This window comes from Silene latifolia, chromosome 10 (assembly GCF_048544455.1).
Source record: "Silene latifolia isolate original U9 population chromosome 10, ASM4854445v1, whole genome shotgun sequence".
NCBI lineage: Eukaryota > Viridiplantae > Streptophyta > Magnoliopsida > Caryophyllales > Caryophyllaceae > Silene > Silene latifolia.
In genome coordinates this window covers 160,247,548-160,271,116 of record NC_133535.1, presented here as the reverse complement: position 1 = coordinate 160,271,116, position 23,569 = coordinate 160,247,548, and the positions used below count along the sequence as shown (strand labels likewise).

General features: G+C 36.8%; 4 protein-coding genes across 4 annotated transcripts; 3 read left to right on the top strand and 1 right to left on the bottom strand.

Annotated features, from left to right (window-relative positions):
• The first annotated feature begins 8,097 nt into the window (after positions 1-8,097).
• Positions 8,098-9,012, top strand: LOC141608779 (uncharacterized). Its single transcript, XM_074428122.1, has one exon. The coding sequence runs from the start codon at positions 8,098-8,100 to the stop codon at positions 9,010-9,012; it is 915 nt and encodes a 304-aa protein (XP_074284223.1).
• A 53-nt stretch (positions 9,013-9,065) lies between these two features.
• LOC141609477 (uncharacterized) lies at positions 9,066-9,913 on the top strand. The gene is made up of 2 exons (XM_074428530.1): positions 9,066-9,346; positions 9,527-9,913. The coding sequence occupies exons 1-2, from the start codon at positions 9,077-9,079 to the stop codon at positions 9,647-9,649; spliced, it is 393 nt and encodes a 130-aa protein (XP_074284631.1). The 5' UTR covers positions 9,066-9,076; the 3' UTR covers positions 9,650-9,913.
• Positions 9,914-16,545: 6,632 nt separating this feature from the next.
• On the top strand, positions 16,546-18,898 carry LOC141608778 (putative F-box/LRR-repeat protein At4g15060). Its single transcript, XM_074428121.1, has 5 exons — positions 16,546-17,590; positions 17,911-18,125; positions 18,337-18,435; positions 18,483-18,635; positions 18,833-18,898. Exons 1-5 carry the CDS (start codon positions 16,546-16,548, stop codon positions 18,896-18,898), a joined length of 1,578 nt encoding a protein of 525 aa, XP_074284222.1.
• Positions 18,899-19,941: 1,043 nt separating this feature from the next.
• On the bottom strand, positions 19,942-22,357 carry LOC141609476 (uncharacterized). Its single transcript, XM_074428529.1, has 3 exons — positions 21,071-22,357; positions 20,737-20,928; positions 19,942-20,225 (listed from the first exon to the last, which is right to left on the bottom strand). The coding sequence occupies exons 1-3, from the start codon at positions 22,247-22,249 to the stop codon at positions 20,085-20,087; spliced, it is 1,512 nt and encodes a 503-aa protein (XP_074284630.1). The 5' UTR covers positions 22,250-22,357; the 3' UTR covers positions 19,942-20,084.
• Between the last annotated feature and the right edge of the window lie 1,212 nt (positions 22,358-23,569).

Genomic DNA, 23,569 nt, shown 5'->3' with positions numbered 1-23,569 from the left:
CAGCCAGGAATTTGGCGTCTTTGCTAATTGGTTTTCTTATTTTAATCAGACAGGAATTGCAACTGTTAATTTCAGAGTTAGGGTGTGCACACCATCTGTTCGACGAAATTCCTGACTGAAAATGTTACCTGATTCCAAGAAATCAAAGACTGGGCAGTTAAATTCTAAGGATAGGTTATCGAATTTACCGGATTTTATCATATATCATATCATTTCTTATCTGGGTACCAAAGAGGCGTATAGAACTAGCGTCTTGTCGAAAGATGGAAGTCAGAAATCCTGGATACTTTCAAAAATCCTCGCTTTCAGCTTTACTAGATGGTTTATTCTGGACCTGCCATCCCGATATAATTTCTTTACGAGTTCATTTACGATCTTATAGCTTTACAATCGAGGTATGGCCATGTTTTCGATTTCTCTCATTTTCAGTCGAACAAAGTTATTCGTTTCATTATTTGCGCCTCTTATGTTATGAATTACCAGTTGGTTCAGTACTGATAATTTCCGTCATATGTCAGCCGAACACACATCTTATGTTATGAATTACCAGTCAGTTCAGTACTAATCGTCTAATCGTACATTCAGCTGCCTGACTCTGCATTCAAATTTATTATGAGTTTACTTTTTGTTAGGTTAGCAAGCTTATTATGAGTAACAGGAAATTGAGTAGCGGTCATGTTTCGTTTTGTTAGGTTAGCAAGCTTTATTATGAGTTTACTTTTTTTTTTTTCAAGCTCGGGTGAGATCGAAATTAGCTAGTTTCCATATCTGATGCGGAGATGATGAGAATCCTACCTTGCTTCCATATCTTGGTTTTAGATATTTTTATTACCAATTCAATTTCCTATTGTAATTTGTACACTTTCCTTGTTCTAGAGTTCTTCTGTCCTTAGGTTATTATATTGGCTCTATTATATAACAAAATCGTATCGTATTTTTGTACTCAGCCCTAATTTATTCTACTATATATATTTACCTCTTTATTATTCATGAGTGAAATACAGTACACACACTTTCAATCAACTTTAGATAGAAGTTTTACAACCTGTTTCACGGAATTCCTCGGAAAAAATGACGCCCGATTGCAATAACCCAAAACATGGGGAGTTTAATTCTACGGATAGGCTCTCAGATTTACCGGATTTTATCATACATCATATAATTTCTTATTTGCGTAAGGAAGAGGCGTATAGAACTAGCGTCTTGTCGAAAAGATGGAATCAAATCTTCGCTACAAACTCAAATCTGGATTTTTATCATTATTATAACAACAAGTTTACTACGGAAATGATTCCAAGAGTTTTGGAATATATAGATACTCGAATGCAAAAATTTTCAAAAGAAAACCTGCGTCTGACGAAGTTCAAACTTGCACTTCCGGCTAATGATTTACTGTTGCCTTCCAAAGTTGATGAGTGGCTTGAGATAGCCTTGCGTAACCAAGTTGCGGAAATTACACTTGGAGGTCCTATTAACTACAAATTACCCCATATTCTGTTTCGTGCCAAGTCGTTAAAACATCTTGATTGTGATGATGTTGAGATACCATACTATGAAGCTGTGGATCTTGTGTCTCTCGAGTATTTGCATTTATGTCGTGATGTCGTTTTAGAGGAGCGTATGCTATTTCATATTGTTAGTTCATGTCCGAACCTGAAAGAATTGGTTCTCTCATTTTGCCCTGGCTTCAAAAATTTGGTGATTCCACGTCATAGTAAACTGGAGGATCTCTATATTGGGGGACATGTACCTGAAGACGGCGGGAAAGTCATTCTCGAGACTTCTAGTCTTAGGTCTTTTCAGTACAATACCCAAGGCGTGAACCCTTGGCCGATTATCTCAAATCGTGGTTTATTGAGAAATTTGAGGCATCTAAGCGTTTTTGGTCTTTCTATTACAGGTGAGGATTTTGCTAAACTAGTACCGGAACTCACCTCGCTAGAGAAATTGATGTTTTGTGGCTGTGATATGCTGTCGAGTATCAAAATATCGCATACCCAACTAAAACATACTCCCTCCCAGTCGTCATAATGTTCCCATTTGATAATGGCACGATACTTAAGGAAAAGTATTAAAATAAGAGTAAAAGAATTGTGTGGGGTTGGTGATAGGAGAGAGGGATGAATTATTAGTAGTTAAATAAAGAATTGTGGGGCCAAAACATAAAAGAAAGTAATAAAATAGGAGTAAAAGAGTTGTGTGGGGTTTGGTGATAGGAGAGAGGAATGAATAAAATAAGAGTAAAAGTTTCTAAAAATAGAAAGGGGAACATTACTTGAATAATCCGTTTTGGGAAAGAGGGAACATTATAGTGACTGGGAGGGAGTATATGCTTAGATCATTGCGACAATTTGTTAAATGTTGTGATTGATGCTCCAAATTTGAATAAGTTCAAATTTAATGGCGATATAGAAGCGTCCTTATCTATCACTATTCATAGTCAAGCCAATTGTAACATCCAAATCAATACGTGTGTTTCGTATTTTGACACTGACGAATTTATCAAATTGAAGAAGCTCTTGAAAGGACTAAATAGTTGCAATGTTTTGAATATCTCGTTCCTCGGGGAATTATCTAAGGTATCGCAAATAAGCTGCATATATATAATTGTTTAGACGATGAGTTTATGTTTTCTTTAGCTTTGCTAACAACTCTTATGATTGTGTTCTTGAAGTATGATGATGGTGATGGTGATGGTGATGGTGATGGTGATGGTGATGGTGATGGTGATGGTGATGGTGATGGTGATGGTGATGGTGATGGTGATGGTGATGGTGATGGTGATGGTGATGGTGATATTGAATTTGATGAAGAAGAAAGCGGAAATGCTGAACTTGGACCCCCTTGTGATATCGGAGAGCTGAAGTTAGACCTGTACTTATATTCGGAACTATCAAGCTCCTCGCTTTCAGCGTTTTTAAATGGTTTATTTTGGACTTGCCACCCTCATATAATTTCTTTGCGAGTTGAGTGTGACTGTTGTAAATTGATAGTTGAGGTATGGTCTTGTTTTTGCTTTGTGTTATTTTCAGTCGAATTAGGCACTGAAATGGGTCACAAATTAACTTATACTCCGTATGCTTGGTAACAAGTTTGGGAATGAGTAGTGTTTTTCGATATATCTCTCTTATTGAACTCACTCTTGTTGTTTTACAGACTTTGCTGAATAACCTAGTGGATATGGTCAAATGTTTGAGACATCCTTTGAAACGGATTGAAGTTGAAGAGACTACCAGTGGCTTTGATTTCCTCGACGTACAGATGAGACTGTGTTGGTGAAGAAATGCAGTATCTCAGTCTGTAGTTGATGGTGCTGCAAATGTGATGGACATAGCAGTACGACATTGACGCTCATTTAACTGGCCGACAGAACGTTGATTTCAAGCACACTATTTTTAGGACATACCCGGCACTATATCAGTTCGGTTTTTCTTGATTTCTTTTGATACCGGAAATATTCTTAATCTGGTAAACGCCCAAATTAACGTCTGTGTGTGTTTATTAAGAGCAATTGCCTATATAATTGTTTTCATTGGTTTGTTCAAACAAAAAAAAATCTGTTAATTGTTTTTTTTTCTGTTGGTCCGTAGTATGAACCAATGTTGAAAATCTTGTTACTCGATCAGTCTAATCAGGTACCGTGTATGGGGTACTGGTTTCGACATTGAGTGTGAATCTGTGATGCAGCCTGTTATTTACCTCCATTACTGTATTTCAATACGACATTCAGTTGGATTGTTAGATTGACTGAATCACAATGAAAGACATCATCTTTCTTTCAACTAGATTGTAGACTGTAGTATCTATTTTGCATTATCGCGCTCTCATACAAAGTTTGCTATGGACTACTTTTGTTGATGCTTTAAGGACCCATGTCGTCCTGCAAACCGGAGTTTCTTACCTAGTTTTGCCCAAAATGCAGTGACGTTTATCTTTGAAACCTTCACAAATCGGTCTTAATTTTCTTGATTTCTTGTGATACCATATGACATATACTTCGTATAAAATATCCAAATTCTAAATCAGTTACAAATTCAGGCATAAAAAGTTAAAATACATATTTATAAACATCAAACAGCTTTGATGCCCCCGAAAAAAAAAAAGAAAAAAAAAACACTAGCTTAGTTTTTTTTTTTTTTTTTTGTCAGAATGAAAAAAGATTGCTTAGCTTAATATGATAATACACTAGCTTAGTTGAGATAATACTGACAAAAACTGAACTCGTGTTAGCCTAGAGGCTTAGAAAGTGATAACCTGATAAAGTTCAAATTCAACCTAAAATAAAACTATCGTTTATTGCTCTTTCACATACGCATTTTACTCTTTCACATACATAAATTACCATTTTATCCCTTTTACTTTTTCAACTTTCTCTCATCCCTATCTTTCGTACTGCATGTTAAAAATAATTAATAAAACCAACAACCCACTACCGCCACTTCCATCCCCGTATCTGGCCACCACTATCTTTGGTACTGCATAAAACTCATCATCCCTAGAAACTCTGAGACTAAACATGATATATGATTCGTAATGAACTGAGTATGAATCGATTTTCTTCTCAAACAAACATGATATATGATTCTTAATGAACTCAATAGCACGCATGAATCGATTTTCTTCTCGAACAAACATGATATATGATTTGTATGAACTCAAAAGCACGAATCATAATAAAGACACCCAAGAGAAACTTATTGCTTATTTGCTAACATACGAACTTTTCTACCAGATTTGGTGATTTCGTCCAATTTCTAGAAATAATACCTTTATATTGACCAAATGTTCCTCGCCAAAATTAACACAAAACAATCAAGTCGCATAAATTAATGTAATGTTTTGATAAATTAGACTAATTACTTGTTTGATATGAGAATTAAATTTCATAATTGAAGAATTTGAGTGAAATTTAATTAGGTTTTATGAGGAAGAGAAAAGATAAAATTAAGGGTTTTTTTTTGTAGAAAGAAGGGTAGTATTTGGAAACATTATGAAAATATGTATGTGAAAGAGTAAATGTCGTATGTGAAAGAGCAACACCCTATATAAATACCAAAAATTATGGTTAAAGTACCGCATTGAAAACTGGAGAAAATAAATGTGGGAGATCATTGCGAAGAAGCCGGAGTACTATCTAGTATCTACGATAAACCATCTTAACCAAAACCTTAAAGTGATGGTTGAAGTCTAATGTCAAGGAACCATCTCAACCAAAAGCTTAAGCTGATGGTTGAAGTTCCTTGATTCGTTTTATACTCTAACACTCCCCCTCACACGAAGGCCCATTTTTTGTTTTCTGTTTGGGCTTGAAGTGTGGGTGCAGGCGGGATTCCCTTGTCTGTTCTGATTATCCACTTTTTTAGAATGGAGGGGGGTGGGATTCGAACCCGTGACCTTTTGGTCACCTGGCTCTAATACCATGTCAAGGAACCATCTCAACCAAAAGCTATAATTATTCCTATTACACTCTCTCACTCAAATGCCCATTGTGCTTGAAGAGTGGTTAGTTGTACATCATCCCCCGTACCATGTGCTGAAAGTCCACTTCGTAAGTTTTTGAGGAGTTTTGAGATTGTCAGGATTCGAACTTGTGACCAAAAGTCACGATGACCCTGATAGCTTAAGATTTTGGTTGAGATAGTTCATCTATTCGATACCGAGATCACAAATTATCTGTTTTAACCTTTTAGGACAGATCAAATAAGAGTTAGTTTTTTTTTTTTTCGAAAATCCAATTTTATTATGTTGGTTGAAATTCAGTTAAATACAAGTTGAGCATTTTGCCAGTTCTCAAAATCAATTTTTTTCTTTTGAAATGAAAATTTAATTTAAAATTTCCAGTACTTCGTTCAAAAACTTCATCCCCTTTACCTCCCCACAGAAGTCGTGTAAAACGGTTCTATACAAGAATTGTTGTTTAGTTAGAAGTCTTACATTTACAGAGTGCAGTCTACCTGTTCGACGAAATTCCTCTGAGAAAATGATACCCGATTCCAAGAAATAAAAACCTGGACAGTTGAATTCAATGGATAGGCTCTCAGATTTGCCGGATTTTATGATACATCACATCATTTCTCATCTGGGTACGAAAGAGCCGTATAGAACTAGCGTCTTGTTGAAAAGATGGACTCAAATTTCGGCTACTAGCCCAGTTCTAGAATTTCATCATCATAATTTTTCTAATGGTGATACTGCGAAACTTTTGGAATATATAGATGCTAGAATGCAAATGTACTCGAAAGAAAACCTGGAATATATTGACGCTCGAACTTAAATTCCCAACTACTGATTTAGCTTTGCTAACAAACTCTTATGATTGTGTTATTGAAGTCCATAGGTGATGACATCGAATTTGATGAAGAAGAAAGCGGAAATGCTGATCTTGGAGTTGGACCCCCTTGTTATATCAGAGAGCTGAAGTTTAACCTGTTGTACTGGGACTTCTCAATTTCCTTGCTTTCAGCTTTGGTAAATGGTTTATTCTCGACTTGCCACCCTCATATAATTTCTTTGCGAGTTGATTTTGGCGGCCATAATTTGACAGTTGAGGTATGCTCATCTTTTTTATTTGTGTGTTACTTTCAGTCTTTATGATAGGAAATTTTCGAGTTCTATTTACATGAACAGGTTCTCTAGTTGTTAAAACTTTATTGAATGGCGAACTAGACTCGTCCTTATCTATCACCATTCATAGTGAAGCCAGTTGTAACGTCTCTTTCCACACACTACCTGTTTATCTTGATATTGACGGGGTTTTCAAACTGAAGAAGCTTTTGACAGGAATAAACGACTGCAATGTTTTGAAACTCGTACTGCTCAAAGAAACAATTAAGGTATTGCATTCTGCAAATGTACTGCTTATGATTGTTTAGACTAGAAGTATATTTTTATTTGTTCTAATAAATTTTTATTTACTATGAAGAACGATTGTGATGACGTCGAATTTGATGAAGAAGAAGTCAGAAATGCTGATCTTGGACCTCCATGTGTTATCAGAAAGTTGAAGCTAACCCTCTCATCTTATATACTCTCGGAATCCTCTCTTTCAGCTTTACTAGATGGTTATTCTGCACCTGCCATCCCGATATAATTTCTTTACGAGTTCATTTAAGATCTTATAGCTTGACAATCGAGGTATGGCCATGTTTTTTATTTCTAGTAGTACCTAAGCTCATTTGCTTTGGCTTTGAGGTATTAATAGAGTAAAGCAAAGTTATTCGTGATTTCGTTCTATTATTTGCGCCTCTTATGTTATGAATTACCAGTCGGTTCAGTACTGATAATTTCCGTCATGTGTTAACCGAACACACATCTTTGTGCTTAAAAAAGGGTAGGACTGCGTATTATCCTTACTCCTTTATTGCATTAATCGTCTAATCGTACATTCAGCTGCCTGCCTCTGCATTCAAATTTATACAACAGGTCATGTTTTCGTTTTGTTAGGTTAGCGAGCTTTATAATGAGTTTACTTTTTTTTTTTCAAGCTCGGCTGAGATCGAAATTAGCTAGTTTCCATATCTTGTGTGGAGATGATGAGAATCCTACCTTGCTTCCATATCTTGGTTTTAGATATTTTTATTACCAATTCAATTTCCTATTTTAATTTGTACACTTTCCTTTTTCTAGAGTTCTTCTATCCTTAGGTTATTATATTGGCTCTACATACTATATAACAAAATAGTATGTATTTTTTTACTCAGCCCTAATTTATTCTACTATATATATTTACCTCTTTATTATTCATGAGTGAAATACACACATTCAATCAACTTTAGATAGAAGTTTTACAACCTGTTTCGACGGAATTCCTCGGAGAAAATGATGAGCGATTGCAATAACCCAAAACATGGGGAGTTTAATTCTACGGATAGGCTCTCAGATTTACCGGATTTTATCATACATCATATAATTTCTTATTTGGATACGGAAGAGGCGTATAGAACTAGCGTCTTGTCGAAAAGATGGAATCAAATCTTCGCTACTAACCCCATTCTCGATTTTTATCATTATTATAACAACTTTACTACGGAAATGATTCCAAGAGTTTTGGAATATATAGATACTAGAATGCAAAAATTTTCAAAAGAAAACCTGCGTATGACGAAGTTCAAACTTGCAATTCCGGCTAATTTACTGTTGGGTTGCAAAGTTGATGAGTGGCTTGAGATAGCCTTGCGTAACCAAGTTGCGGAAATTACACTTGGAGGTCCTATTAACTACAAATTACCCCATATTCTGTTTCGTGCCAAGTCGTTAAAACATCTTGATTGTGATGATGTTGAGATACCATACTATGAAGTTGTGGATCTTGTGTCTCTCGAGTATTTGCATTTACGTGATGTCGTTTTAGAAGAGCGTATGCTATTTCATATTATTAGTTCATGTCTGAACCTAAAAGAATTGGTTCTCAAATTTTGCCCTAGCTTCAAAAATTTGGTGATTCCACGTCATAGTAAACTGGAGGATCTCTATATTGGGGGACATGTACCTGAAGACGGCGGGAAAGTCATTCTCGAGACTTCTAGTCTTAGGTCTTTTCAGTACAATATCAACGGCAAGAACGCCCCTTGGCCGATTATCTCAAATCGTGGTTTATTGAGAAATTTGAGACATCTAAGCGTAACTAGTCTTTCTATTACAGGTGAGGATTTTTCTAAACTACTACCGGAACTCACCTCGCTAGAGAAATTGAAGTTTATTGGCTGTCACATGCTTACGAATATAGAAATATCGCATACCCAACTAAAACAAATTTTCTTTCTTGAATGCGATGATTTGTTAAATGTTGTGATTGATGCTCCAAATTTGAAGAAGTTCAAATTTTATGGCTACACAGAACCGTCCTTATCTATCACCATTCATAGTCAAGCCAATTGTAACATCCATATCTACACGTACGCTTGGTATTTTGACACTGACGGGTTTTTCAAATTGAAGAAGCTCTTGAAAGGACTAAATAGTTGCAATGTTTTGAAAATCTTGTTTATCGGCGGATCATCTCAGGTATCGTAAATGAGCTGCATATACTTGTTTAGACTATGAGTTTATGTTTTCCTTAGCTTTGCTAACAACTCTTATGATTGTGTTCTTGAAGTTTGATGGTGATGGTGATGGTGATGAAGATGAAGATGAAGATGAAGAAGATATCAAATTTGATGAAGAAGAAAGCGGAAATGCTGAACTTGGATCCCCTTGTGATATCGGAGAGCTGAAGATAAACATGTACTCATATTGGAAACTCTCAAGCTCCTCGCTTTCAGCTTTTTTAAATGGTTTATTCTGGACTTGCCGCCCTCTTATAATTTCTTTGCGAGTTGATTCTGGCTGTCGTAAATTGACGGTTGAGGTATGGTCATATTTCTTCTTTGTGTTACTTTCAGTCGAATTTGGGGCTGAAATGGGGTCACAAACTAACTTAATTATAACTTGAGTTTATTAAAGATGGATTAACTTGGTAGCGGGTTTTATGATGAGTAGTGTTTTTCGATCTCTCTCTTTTATTGAACTCACTGTTGTTGTTTTGCAGCCTTTGCTGAATAACTTGATGGAGATGGTCAACTGTTTGAGACATCCTTTGAAACGGATTGAAGTTGAAGAAACTAATAATGGCTCTGATTTCCTCGACGTACAATTGAGACTCTGTTGGTGAAGAATTACAGTCTCGCGTTGATGGCGCTGCAAGTTTCATGTAGTACGACATTGACATGTTGACGACCAGGATATTGCCATTCAAGACACATTTTGGAAAGCTTTTTTTTTTGTTTTTAAGATTATTTGTCAAATTATTTATCGTTTTGTCATTCATCTGAAACTAATTGTCGTCAATGAGTCTATTTTAGTTTGATATTTACCATTTAGTTTGATAAACTTTCACTCGGATAAGTTCACTTATGATTGCCGCGGTTGTTGGTTGGTGAATGTGTTGTCCTCTTTCTGCCTATTTGTACCTCCATTATTGTATTTCAATGCGACATATTCAGTCGCTTTTTTTTTTTTTTTTTTTTTTGAGCTGTACAGTCGGATTGTTAGATTGACTAAATCATGATGAAAGACTTCATCGTTCTTTCAACGATTTGCTACGAACCGCTTTAGTTGGTGCTTTAAGGACCCATGTCGTCCTGCAAACCAGAGTTTCTACCCTAGTAATAAGCGGGTTGGACGGACAGGCCTAATAAACGGGATGACTCATAAAGAGCTATAGACTATTGCCCATACATCATCAAAATGCAGTCACGTTTATCTTTGAAACCTTCACAAATTGGTCATCCACTTCCCTCTTTCACATTCACCAATTAATTTTATGAAACGTCTGTGGTGTCCATTCTAATTGATATTGGTGTCCATTATAATTTTTAGGGTCTCTCGTCCTTAACTTTTTCATTTCTAAGATATAACCCTTTTTTCTTACAAAAATAATTTGACTGTCAATAATTTTTGGCTATAAGTTCAGAATACGATAAAAACAATTTTTTTCAAATTGATCATCTTTAAGAGTTCTTCAGTTTGAAAAAGAATTCACTGATGTCTCAAGTCGTAGTCGGGAATTATGGTCAGTCAAAGTTTATTCGTTACAAAAGTTCGACCAACCATAATTATCGGCGACGAGTTCAAAAGTGGTGATTTTTTTCTTCAAATTGAAGGCCTTGACGAGATAATTGTTGAAAAAAATTTACCGTTTTCTGAACTCGTAGAGAGTTATTGTCGGTCAAAGTTTTTGAAAAAAACGATGGATACATCTTATAAAACGAAAAAGTTCAGGGATAAACGAGAAATATCCAAGTTTTATTACAAGTCTTTAAGGAAGACGGACATATCTATCACAAACTCAAGACGGGTCAAGTAATAACAAGTGAGTAGATAAGACAAAAGCAAAATGTGTAACATTCTTTTGTCTTATCTAGTCACTTGATACAGTATTACTTGACCCATTTCAACTTGTGACGGATATGTTCGTGTTCAATGTGAATTTGTGTCTTTATTAAGCTATCAGTTTGAACTTTGAAGCCTTAATTGTTTAGAAAACTTTCCCTGTTAACCTTAACAAAGAGCAGTTATTTGTGTCCATTCTACTCTCACATTTCATTACCTCTGATCTTTATTCCTGGACAGAAGGTTTATTCAGGTAAGCTTCAATTACCTTTAATTTGTTTCTGCCATTTTCTTTCTAAAGTTAGTGTGTGCACACCATCTGTTCGACCAAATTCCTCACTGAAAATGTTGCCTGATTCCAAGAAATTTAAGACTGGGCAGTTCAATTCTAAGGATAGGTTATCGAATTTAGTGGATTTTATCATTTCTTATCTGGGTACCAAAGAGCCTTATAGAACTACTGAAGCATTACTGGAATATATCGATATCAGAATGCAAAAATATTCTGAAGAAAACCTGCTATGAATCCATTGATCTTGCGTCTCTCGAGTCTTTGGAATTAAGTGATGTCGTTATCGAGGAGCATATGTTGTGTCACATTGTTAAGTCTGGCCTGTTACTGAAAGATTTGCGGCTGTCAGATTGCTCTGGCTTCAAAAGTATTGTGATTCCTCAGTGTAGTAACTACTAGTAAGCTGGAGTTGCGCGACATATCTGAAACTTTACCTACAGATGGGAAAGTCATTCTCGAAACTTCTAGTCTTAAGGTGTTTTGTTACATACCCAAGCATTCTAATCGCGCTAGCCCTTGGCCGATTACATCAAAAGGTGGTTCGTTGAGAAATTTGAGGTTTATAAACATCGCTACTGTTGATATCACATACGAGACTTTTGCTGAACTACGACCTGAACTCACCTCGCTAGAGAATTTGGTGTTTTGGGGCTGTCACAAGCTGACGAGTATCATACTATCAAGTACTCAGAAAAAGCATATTCGCTTCAATGATTGCTGCAGTTTGTGCGATGTTTTGATTGATGCTCCAAGTTTGAGAAAGTTCAAATTGAATGGCGAACTAGACTCGTCCTTATCTATCACCATTCATAGTGAAGCCAGTTGTAATGTCGCTTTCCACACGCACCTGTTTATCTTGATACTGACGGGTTTTTCAAACTGAAGAAGGTTTTGACAGGAATAAACGACTGCAATGTTTTGAAACTCGTACTGCTCAAAGAGACAATTCAGGTATTGCATTCTGCAAATGTACTGCTTATGATTGTTTAGACTAGAAGTATATTTTTATTTGTTCTAATAAAATTTTATGGCTATTTACTATGAAGAACGATTGTGATGACGTCGAATTTGATGATGAAGTCAGAAATGCTGATCTTGGACCTCCATGTGTTATCAGAAAGTTGAAGCTAACTCTCTCATCTTATATACTCTCGGAATCCTCTCTTTCAGCTTTACTAGATGGTTTATTCTGATGGTTTATTCTGCACCTGCCATCCCGAAATAATCTCTTTACGAGTTCATCATTTAAGATCTTACCAGTATGGGTGCCCGGCTTCGCCCGGGCTACCTTTATTTAGCATTAAAATTTATTTTCAATTAACTAAAACTACTTTAAAATTGCGTAACTCATAAATTTATCGTTAATATATTTTTCTATGATACGGAGTATATCTTTAAATTACAATGAAATAAATTATGAGACACATTCACTACTTCCGCTATTAATATTTTACTTAAATCGATTGGTTAGTTAATTGTTCATATATACTTTCTTTTGTTCTTAGTATTGTTACTTTTATTACATTCGTTATTACTACTTTTGCTTTCACTACCCCCGCCGTAATTATTGTTACTTTCACTACTTGTACATAAATATTGATAATTTCACTACTCACGCTGGTACTTTCAGTACTCGTGCTCGCTCTTGCTGCTAATATTGTTACTTTGACTATATCTAATGTTACTACAATTCTTTTCCCTACTAACAGAATTACTTTTACTATTTAAGCATCCAATGAGTGATTACTATCATATTACTATATCCAATGTTACTTCTATTACTTTAATAAATATATTACATATATGCATTAAATATATTACATGTATGCGTTAAATTAATCAAATCGAAATAATTATGGAATTTTATATCTTTTGGAAATCTAGCTTGATTTATTTACATTTTAGCAGTTTTCAAAATATAATTTACTCATATTATATTTGTTTATGTTAAAATAATTAACATATTTATACTAATTAATACCATAAGTGGGGCATGCTTATTTAAGGAAAATCACCATATTCCGGTGTTCTCTAAATTTATATTTCAACCAAAACTATATTATATTTACATTGAAATCCCTTGATCAGGTCCATTGCACAGTGATATTGATTTAAAACTATATAATATAATTAATTTGTATAGATTTATTTAATTACATTGAAGTCCCTTGGTTTCTGGAATTAATATATAGTATTGATAGCTTGACAATCGAGGTATGGCCATGTTTTTTATTTCTCTCATTTTCAGTAGAATTGGGAGTAAATCGTTGTTTATTTCTAGTAAAGCAAAGTTTTTCATTCTATTATTTGCGCCTCTTATCTTATGAATTACCAGTCGGTTCAGTACTGCATATTATATCCGTACTCCTACCTTGCCTTGGATGGGATCCTTTATTGCACTAATCGTCTAACCGTACATTCAGCTGCCTGTCTCTGCATTCAAATTTATACAACAGGTCATGTTTTCGTTTTGTTAGGTTAGCAAAGCTTTATAATGAGTTTACTTTTTTTTTTTCAAGCTCGGGTGAGATTGAAATTAGCTAGTTTCCATATCTTGTGTGGAGATGATGAGAATCCTACCTTGCTTCCATCTCTTGGTTTTAGATATTTTTATTACCAATTCAATTTCCTATTTTAATTGGTACACTAGTCAGCTTTCTTGGTGAACTAAGGTACTGTCCTTAACTCTCTCTCTAAAAATCAGGTTTTCTTTTTCTCTCAAAAACCCCCAAAACCAAAAACCTAATTTTCCTTGAGCCGCCGCCGCCTCCATCCACGCCCTAGACTCCAACCTGCCGCCACCCTTTCGCCGGAGATGGGGCCTTCTTTTGGCCCATCTCCGGCGACCGTTCTTCTCTTCGGCTTTATCTTCCTTTCACTGATCCGACACCCGGTGTTTTTCGGTTTTCTCGGCTTTTCATGGGTTTGTTTCGTGATCCGGGGTAGTTCTTGGGTGTTTGTGGGTGGTGTTTGTGGTGGTTGCCGGTGATTCGCCTTTTACCCAACGATCTCCTTTTTCCTGGCTTCTTTCGGTCTTGCTTGCGGTCGTGTGGTGTGTGCCACGGCCCCTGGGGTTTCCCCCGCCCCCGGTATGGTGGCTCCGGTTTGGTGGCTGCTCTAGTTGTTAGGTTGTTGTCGGTCTCTGGGTTGTGTTTTTCCCCTTCGGGTTGGGTCTTGGTTCACTGTCGTCCCCGCCCTTCCGTCACCTTGTCCTGTCACCGTCGCTTTTGGTTCCATCCTAGAGGTGTTCCCCCCACTCCCCCCACCTCTTGGCTGGTTCTCTTTGTCTGTTTTTGTATGTGAGTCGATGAGTATAGCTCATCCGTTTGTGGCTCCTTGAGGGCGTGTTTTGGGTCTGTTTTGGTGATCCCCCCATTTCCCCCACCTTTCGGTCCCTTTTTCTTCACCTCTCGTGTGCGTCTGTGTTGTTTTTGGGTCTGGTTGGTTGTTTGACGGTGGTCCTGGGAGGTGCCGGTTGGTGAAACGGGTTTCGTTAGAGTGTATCTGATTCCTTTTGCGTGGTATAGGTCTTTGTCTAGGCCTCTGTCCTTTTGTGGGGTTGCATGTAAGCCTTTTGTGGTGCTGTTGTCGGGTTTTCGTTTGGGTTCTTGTGGTCATCGTTTGGCGTTTGGGTCTTTTTGGTGTTGGCGGGTTTCTCCTTTGCCTGCCCTGGATGTTGTGATGTTACGCAGTGGTCTTAACCGGTGTGGGTCAGTGTTGGTGTTGGAGTCGTTTTGAGGTCTGTTCGGGTTGGTCTATGGTGGGTTGGTTGTGGCGTTGGATTGGATGGCTTCGGTGGTCTGTCTTTTTTCTCATGCGGCTGTTTTATTCTATGCTTTTGTTTATAATAATTGCATCCTGTGGGTTATGGGTGTCCTGTCCCTTAATCTTTGGGGTGGCTTGTAGTGCCATGTCTCCTTTTCCAACTAGGGTTATGGTGTCTTCGCACCCGACTTTGAGCATGGGTGTCCTGTCCCCTTGGGTTCGTGGTCGTGTTGGACATTGCATTTCGGATTTCTTGGTCTGTTGGTCCTACGATCAAAGGGTTCAATCTCTAAGGTGTAGGAGTTTTATCTCCATCGGTGGCGGACTTAGTCGTCTTGCTTACCACTTTGTCTTTCTACGATCTTTTCGCAAGATCGTAAGTACATCTTGCTATTGTCACTCTGCGGCTCGTCTGTATCGGCAAATTTTGGAGGTCTTCCGTGTTTATGAAGCTCGTCCTACGGACCGTGGCTCTCTCGCTTGCATTCACCATCATGTCCTTGTTGCTCTTCTAGCTTTTGTTATCGTCTTTCATGTTTATGTTATCTTTAGTCTTGGCTTGGTAACACTAGATTTGGTGGGTAGGTCTCTGATGTTACCTAGTCGAATAGTTTACTTTGTAACATTTAAAATAATGTAAGCTATTCATCCTTGTTGTCAAAAAAAAAAATTTTAATTGGTACACTTTCCTTGTTCTAGAGTTCTTTTGTCCTTAGGTTATTCTATTGGCTCTATTATATAACAAAATCGTATCGTATTTTTTCTCAGCCCTAATTTATTCTACTATATATATTTACCTCTTTATTATTCATTAGTGAAAATACACACATTCAATCAACTTTAGATAGAAGTTTTACAACTTGTTTCGACGGAATTCCTCGGAGAAAATGATGACCGATTTAAAACTATATAATATAATTAATTTGTATAGATTTATTTAATTACATTGAAGTCCCTTGGTTTCTGAAATTAATATATAGTATTGATAGCTTGACAATCGAGGTATGGCCATGTTTTTGATTTCTCTCATTTTCAGTAGAATTGGGAGTAAATCGTTGTTTATTTCTAGTAAAGCAAAGTTTTTCATTCTATTATTTGCGCCTCTTATCTTATGAATTACCAGTCGGTTCAGTACTGCATATTATATCCGTACTCCTACCTTGCCTTGGATGGGATCCTTTATTGCACTAATCGTCTAACCGTACATTCAGCTGCCTGTCTCTGCATTCAAATTTATACAACAGGTCATGTTTTCGTTTTGTTAGGTTAGCAAAGCTTTATAATGAGTTTACTTTTTTTTTTTCAAGCTCGGGTGAGATCGAAATTAGCTAGTTTCCATATCTGATGTGCTTCCATATCTTGGTTTTAGATATTTTTATTACCAATTCAATTTCCTATTTTAATTTGTACACTTTCCTTTTTCTATAGTTCTTCTATCCTTAGGTTATTATATTGGCTCTACATACTATATAACAAAATAGTATGTATTTTATACTCAGCCCTAATTTTTATTCTACTATATATGTACCTTTTTCTTATTCATTAATAAAAAATACACACATTCGTTCAACTTTATATAGAAGTTTTACAACCTGTTTCGACGGAATTCCTCGGAGAAAATGACGCTCGATTGCAATAACCCAAAACCTGGGGAGTTTAATTCTATGGATAGGCTCTTAGATTTACCGGATTTTATCATACATCATATAATTTCTTATTTGGATACGAAAGAGGCGTATAGAACTAGCGTCTTGTCGAAAAGATGGAATCAAGTCTTCGCTACAAATCCAATTCTCGATTTTCATCATTATTATAAGTTTCCTATGGAAACGCTTCCAAGACTTTTGGAATATATAGATACTCGAATGCAAAAATTTTCAAAAGAAAACCTCCGTATAACGAAGTTCATACTTGCACTTCCGCCTAATGATTTACTGTTGCCTTCCAAAGTTGATGAGTGGCTTGAGATAGCCGTGCGTAACCAAGTTACGGAAATTTTCCTTAAAGGTCCAGCTAACTACAAATTACCCAGTTTTCTGTTTTGTGCTAAGTCGTTAAGAGATCTTGATTGTGATAATGTCGAAATACCCTACTATGAAGCTTTGGATCTTGTGTCTCTCGAGATTTTGTTTTTACATTATAATGTCGTTTTAGAGGAGCGTATGCTAGCTCATATTGTTAGTTCATGTCCGAACCTGAAAGAATTGGTTCTCTCATTTTACCCTAGCTTCAAAAATTTGGTGATTCCATGTCATAGTAAACTGGAGGATCTCTATATTGAGGACGGCGGGAAAGTCATTCTCGAGACTTCTAGTCTTACGACTTTCAAGTACGATACCGATAGCGTGAACAACCCTTGGCCGATTATCGCAAATCGTGGTTTATTGAGAAATTTGAGGCATGTGCGTGTAAGTGGTCTTTCTATTACAGGAGAGGATCTTGCTAAACTACTACCGGAACTCACCTCGCTAGAGAAATCGGAGTTTATGCGCTGTCACATGCTGACGAATATAGAAATATCGCATACCCAACTAAAACATATTGCTTTTTATGATTGCGACAATTTGTTAAATGTTGTGATTGATGCTCCAAATTTAAAGAAGTTCAAATTTCATGGCGACACAGAACCGTCCTTATCTATCACCATTCATAGTCAAGCCAATTGTAACATCCATATCCACACATACGCTTGGTATTTTGATACTGACGGATTTATCAAATTGAAGAAGCTCTTGAAAGGACTAAATAGTTGCAATGTTTTGAAAATCTTGTTCCTCGGCAGATCATCTCAGGTATCGTAAATGAGCTGCATATTTATAGTTGTTTAGACTATGAGTTTATGTTTTCTTTAGCTTTGCTAACAACTCTTATGATTGTGTTCTTGAAGTATGATGATGATGATGATGATGGTGGTGGTGGTGGTGGTGGTGGGGGTGGTGGTGGTGATGGGGGTGATGGTGATGGTGATGGTGATGGTGATGAAGATGAAGATGAAGATATCAAATTTGACGAAGAAAAAAGCGGAAATGCTGAACTTGGACCCCCTTGTGATATCGGAGAGCTGAAGATAGACATGTACTCATACTGGAAACTATCAAGTTCATCGCTTTCAGCCTTGTTAAACGGTTTATTCTGGACTTGCCACCCTCCTATAATTTCTTTACGAGTTCAGTCTGGCTATCGTAAAGTGGCAGTTGAGGTATGGTCATGTTTCTGCTTTGTGTTACTTTCAGTCAAATTTGGGGCTGAAATGGGGTTACAAATTAACTTAATTATAACTTGAGTTGATTAAAGATCAATGGATCAGCAAAGGAAATTTGGGCTTATTATGCTTGGTAACGGGTTTTATGATGATGAGTAGTGTTTTCAGATCTCTCTCTCTTATTAAAGTCACTGTTGTTGTTTTGCAGCCTTTGCTGAATAACCTGGGGGATATGGTCAATTGTTTGAGACATCCTTTGAAACGGATTGAAGTTGAAGAGACTACTAGTGGCTTTGATGTTCTCGACGTACAGATGAGACTGTATTGGTGAAGAACATTATTGATTTCATGCAGTACGACATTGACAATCATTTGACAGGCCGACAGAACGTTGATTTCATAGCTTATTGGTGCCTTGGGACATACCAGGCAGTTTTTCTAACTATATCTATATGCACAGTTCGGTTTTTCTTGATTTCTTTTGATACCGGAAATATTCTTAAACTGGTAAACGCCCAAATTGACGTCGTGTGTGTTTATTAAGGGCAATTGCTTATATATTTCCTCTAATTGTTTTCATTGGTTTGTTCAAACCAAATTAACGTCGTATGAACCAATGTTGAAAATCGTGTTACTCGATCAGTCTAATCGGGTACCGTGTATGGGGTACTGGTTTCGACATTGAGTGTGAATATGTGATGCAGCCTGTTATTTACCTCCATTACTGTATTTCAAATTTTCAATGCGACATCATTCAGTCGGATTGTTAGATTGACTGAATCACAATGAAATACTTTATCTTTCTTTCAACTAGATTGTAGACTGTAGTATCTATTTTGCATTATCGCGCTCTCATACAAAGTTTGCTACGGACTACTTTTGTTGATGCTTCAAGGACCCATGTCATCCTGCAAACCGGAGTTTCTTACCTAGTTTTGCCCAAAATGCAGTGACGTTTATCTTTGAAACCTTCACAAATCGGTCTTAATTTTCTTAATTTCTTGTGATACCATATGACATATACTTCGTATAAAATATCCAAATTCTAAATCAGTTATAAAAAATTCAGGCATAAAAAGTTAAAATACATATTTATAAACATCAACCAGCTTTGATGCCCCAGAGGTAAAAAAAAAAAAAAAAAAAAAAAAAAAAAAAAAAAAAAAAAAAAAAAACTAAACAAAGGTAGTTTAAAACAAGAAAAATAATAAATCTTGGTCAGCTGAAGTTAAATTGTAGTTTTTATGCGGTTGATCATTGTTGTTTGATGTTAACAGAGTCATGTGAGATAGGTTAATGTCGCTAAATCGATCAAATCTCGTCATATTGTGAGCTTAGGTAGTTTTTGACCAAGAAAAGAGAAAACAAAGGTAGTTTAAAACAAGAAAAATAATATAAGGTAGTTTTTTTACAAATACCCCTAAATATAAGGTAGTTTTGGACAAAAAACCCAATTTAGATTAACAGGAAAGTGTAAACCATGATCTGCAATTCTGCAGACAAACTAAACGGCAAAAAAAAATGACCTGGTCGAAGATAACATCACCAGTTACCAAGTTTGCGTAGGCTGAAGAATGAACCATAATATCGTGTTCGATTTGTGGTTCCACTAGAATTTCCTTAAATGCAGCTTGAAATGACTACTACTTATTAGTTATATCAGCTTTACTAGACCAGTAGAGCTGATATAACTAATATTCCGATTTTCAAAAAAGAAACAACACAATTGTTCATTCCATCCACATAGTACGATGTTGATGTCCTTCCCATGATCACGACAAGTGCAACGATTCAATGCCATGGTAGAAAGACATAAACTAAACATTGAATAGAAAAAGGTGTAAGATAAACTTGACAGAGTGTTCCAACACCTCAACAGAATTCCGAACCAAACAGAAGGGATGTATTAATCTTGTAGTACTAAACACATATATTTGAGATCTCTACAAGCTAAACTTAAAACCAGGACAGTCTTAACCTGAACTCAAGTTCTGATGGTTCCTCGAGAAAGTTTGAGGTATCAACACCTTCAATTTCGATGCTTCTCAGGAGATGCTTATAGCATTGCACTTTCCTCTTCAGGATATTAAAGATCGACTAAAAAATGGATAAATACGAGGAATTAGTTCCAGCGAGATGTTTGTGGTAAAAATTATCGCAACATAAAGAGGGATTACTTCCGGGAAATGATGCATTATGTGGTGAACATATGTGTAAAGCAAGAAGACTGACAGAGATTCTATTTCGAGCAAAATCATTATGTGGTGGGTCATGTCAAGTCAGTCTTGACGAGGTTATATGAGAAGCAAAACAGTCACCCAACACCTCCGCAGGGTGATGCATTACATCAAGGGGTAAAGTTCCCCACCACCCCCTCACATCAAATCTAGGTGTCCCAATTCCGCCATTTTTGTAAGAGAGATTTTGAATTATAGCACCCCCCACCACCTATACCCCATATACACGATAACAAGACCCGCCAAGTTAATTTAATAAGACAGCAAACCATATAACAAACAGAACATACCATGCGTTAAGTCAAATTATGTAAACTTGTTATTATAGACATAATATCAGGGTGGCAGCACCCCAGCACTGAAAAGCATACCTTAGCAGTCAAATTATGCGAACTTGTTATTGACAGAATATCAGGGTGGCAACACCAAAACAGTCCATCCAGAAAGGCCGTTAGTGAAGATTTCGTAGAGTCCCAGGCACTTGTTTCACGCAGCTTTAGCTCTCTGAGTTTGTATGACGGGCCAGTAACCACATTCTTTAGTTGCTCCTCCTCTATCTCAATCTATAGAAGTCAACATAATCTTAGGCAAGATTGTACGAGCCTTACTCATAAATACACCATCACGACACGACTCTGATTACTATGACGGATGCAAGACAATTAAACATAATAAATAAGTCATCAAATGGGTGGAAAGTCATACCTGAAGAGAATTAGACAACTCAATCAATAAAGATTTGAAGGCACTTGTTTCTACGAGAAACTTCTTTAGCTTAACAAGCCAAACCGTAGTGATAGAATCCAGCACGAACAACGGAAAGAATTGAGCATTACAATGATCTTGCACTCTGCTCAACGAGAGAGGGGTTTCTAATTCACAGTTGTACCAAAACTCGAGCAAGTTAGGGGCGTCAACAGTAACCTCTGTCAAGTCTTCACACTCAACGATTGCAAGGTCCTTTAGCGAAATGCTTGAGACTTCAATGCATTTCAGCCCTGTGCATGTAGCTAATACTAAGCGTTCTAAAGCTACAAGCCCGTGAGCCAACTCAAAAACTATATCATCTGTTATAGTAGCACAAACAATCTCCAACTTTCTCAAGTTCTTCAACGCAACCACATTCATGTTCCATGGCCACGTAATACATCTAAAGAGGCCATGATATGCAAAATTTCTAAGCGGGGAAGCTTTGAAGTTTGATTGCATTATGCCACTATCAACAAATTCGGTTCCCTCGTTCATTTTTCTTGTCCAAGGAAGTGAAATTTTTCCAAGCTCTTCTATTGTAATATCTAATTCAACCAAGGGGCAAAAAGTGATAATCCTTTGGAACATATCCACATCTACATTTTTCACAATTAAATGAAGATATTCGAGAGAGATAAGTTCCATGGTCTCATAATATGGCATCACAACATTCCCACAAGTCAAAACTTTCAATGATTTTGCTCGAAATAGAAATTCAGGCAGCCTGTAAACCGGTGAATGTTGATCATGTACCTGGAATTCCAACTTCTCGACTTGGTTTTGCACCGCAATCTTCAACCATTTATCAACCAAAAGTTCAATCTTTTCATTCACCATACGAAGCTCAAGGTTAAGTTTCATTATTCTATACTTCTGAGTAAAATACCTTTGCATAGTCCTATCTATGAACCCCAGAAAACTCTGTATCTTATCTGTATCAAAGTACTGAAAATGAAAATCCAAAACCGGAATAGAAGACCAAACATCATACCACCTCTTAGACAACACACTAGCACGACCCGCCTCTTTAGTATCAAGCATTGAGAGAATATTATGCAGGATAAATTCCGGAAGCTCCGAAATTCTATCAACTGTACCCCTTTTCACCTTTGTTACATTTTTCCCAAACATCATGATTTTCTCACAGGAATTTCGTCAAACAGTTGGCATGCACTATCTAAATTCCTAGTCTTTAGCTAAACTAACAAATACCCAATTCATAATTCTTGATCATATCTTCACTACTAATTAAAATTCAAAAACACCCATCTCAAACAACTAAATACCACAGTTATGCAACATATTCAATCAAAATAAAATAAAATTGGAAGATAAAGAAAACACAAGAGTATATACCATTAGGGTTTGAATCAATCGAACACATGGGAAGGAAAATTAATCCGGAGATTGCGGGAAAATGTGAAGAAGAGCTAGGGTTTGAAGAATACAGAAAGAGTGTTTCAGTTGTTCAAGTATTACAGTAACTACGAGGTATCTTTTGGCGCCAAATATGTTTGATCTTTTGGCGCCAGAAAGAGGGAAACCAACTGCGCTTGCAAATGGGTCAATCAGGCGTGGTGTTATAGAGCTGGCAAAAGCTAACCCGACCCGCCCTAAACCCGACCCGACGCAACCCGAAAATTGGGCGAACCGAAACCAAATTGACCCAACCCGATAACCGATAGCAACCTTATTTTTCCCAACCTGAACCCGAACTGAACCGACCTGACTTGTAACTCGATATTTTCTCAACCCGATAGATGAACTAGCTTAATAATGGTTTAAATGACACCAAATTGACATTCATCTTAATTATTTTTACTTAAAACTACAATTAATACACTTACCCATTATTTAAACATAAAATTACCATCTAAAACTAAATATATAAGATAAAATATATGCTACTAGCCTGGCCCGACACTGACCCGCTAATGACCCGACCTGACTTGCCACCCATTAATGACCCGACCCGAAGATGACCCGACATGAACCGACCCGAACCAGTCACTGACCCGACATAACCCAAACCCAATATGACCCGACCCGCCTTAACCCGACCCATAACGACTCGAGTGACCTGATTGCCACCTGGTGTGTGCGGCGTGGGTTGGGTTTTGGTTAGTTCGAGGGTGAATTAGTTTTGAGTACGTCGTAACTTGTAAATGTGTTGTCATTAAGTTATTTAGAGATAATAGCGAGTATTTTGTTGAGGTTTTTAATTGGCTCATTGACCCAATTTCGGGGTCAATGGGGCTTATTGGAGAAAATAGAGAGAACAACAATAAACATTTGGACATGTTAGATGATGTCTAATTAATTCAAGCCAAAGTCAATTTGGATTGTGGATCAAAATTGCGTTCTTTGTCGAGTGCATATTAGGTGTGGAAGTCAATATAGGTCAAATTGTTCAGTTAACTCAGTTTTGTCAAATCTAGACTCGATCAATCCCCA

Bases quoted from the DNA above. Each gene is read 5' to 3' on its own strand.
- LOC141608779 (XM_074428122.1), top strand. From the start codon at position 8,098: ATGACGAAGTTCAAACTTGCAATTCCGGCTAATTTACTGTTGGGTTGC.
- LOC141608778 (XM_074428121.1), top strand. From the start codon at position 16,546: ATGACGCTCGATTGCAATAACCCAAAACCTGGGGAGTTTAATTCTATG. The intron at 17,591-17,910 runs GTAACATCCATA...ATGGTGATGAAG, and splicing joins CATTCATAGTCAAGCCAATT to ATGAAGATGAAGATATCAAA. The intron at 18,126-18,336 runs GTATGGTCATGT...GTTGTTTTGCAG, and splicing joins ATCGTAAAGTGGCAGTTGAG to CCTTTGCTGAATAACCTGGG.
- LOC141609476 (XM_074428529.1), bottom strand. From the start codon at position 22,249: ATGATGTTTGGGAAAAATGTAACAAAGGTGAAAAGGGGTACAGTTGAT. The intron at 20,929-21,070 runs GTATGACTTTCC...TGACTTCTATAG, and splicing joins AGTTGTCTAATTCTCTTCAG to ATTGAGATAGAGGAGGAGCA. The intron at 20,226-20,736 runs GTATGCTTTTCA...TCCATTTTTTAG, and splicing joins CGCATAATTTGACTGCTAAG to TCGATCTTTAATATCCTGAA.
- LOC141609477 (XM_074428530.1), top strand. From the start codon at position 9,077: ATGATTGTGTTCTTGAAGTTTGATGGTGATGGTGATGGTGATGAAGAT. The intron at 9,347-9,526 runs GTATGGTCATAT...GTTGTTTTGCAG, and splicing joins GTCGTAAATTGACGGTTGAG to CCTTTGCTGAATAACTTGAT.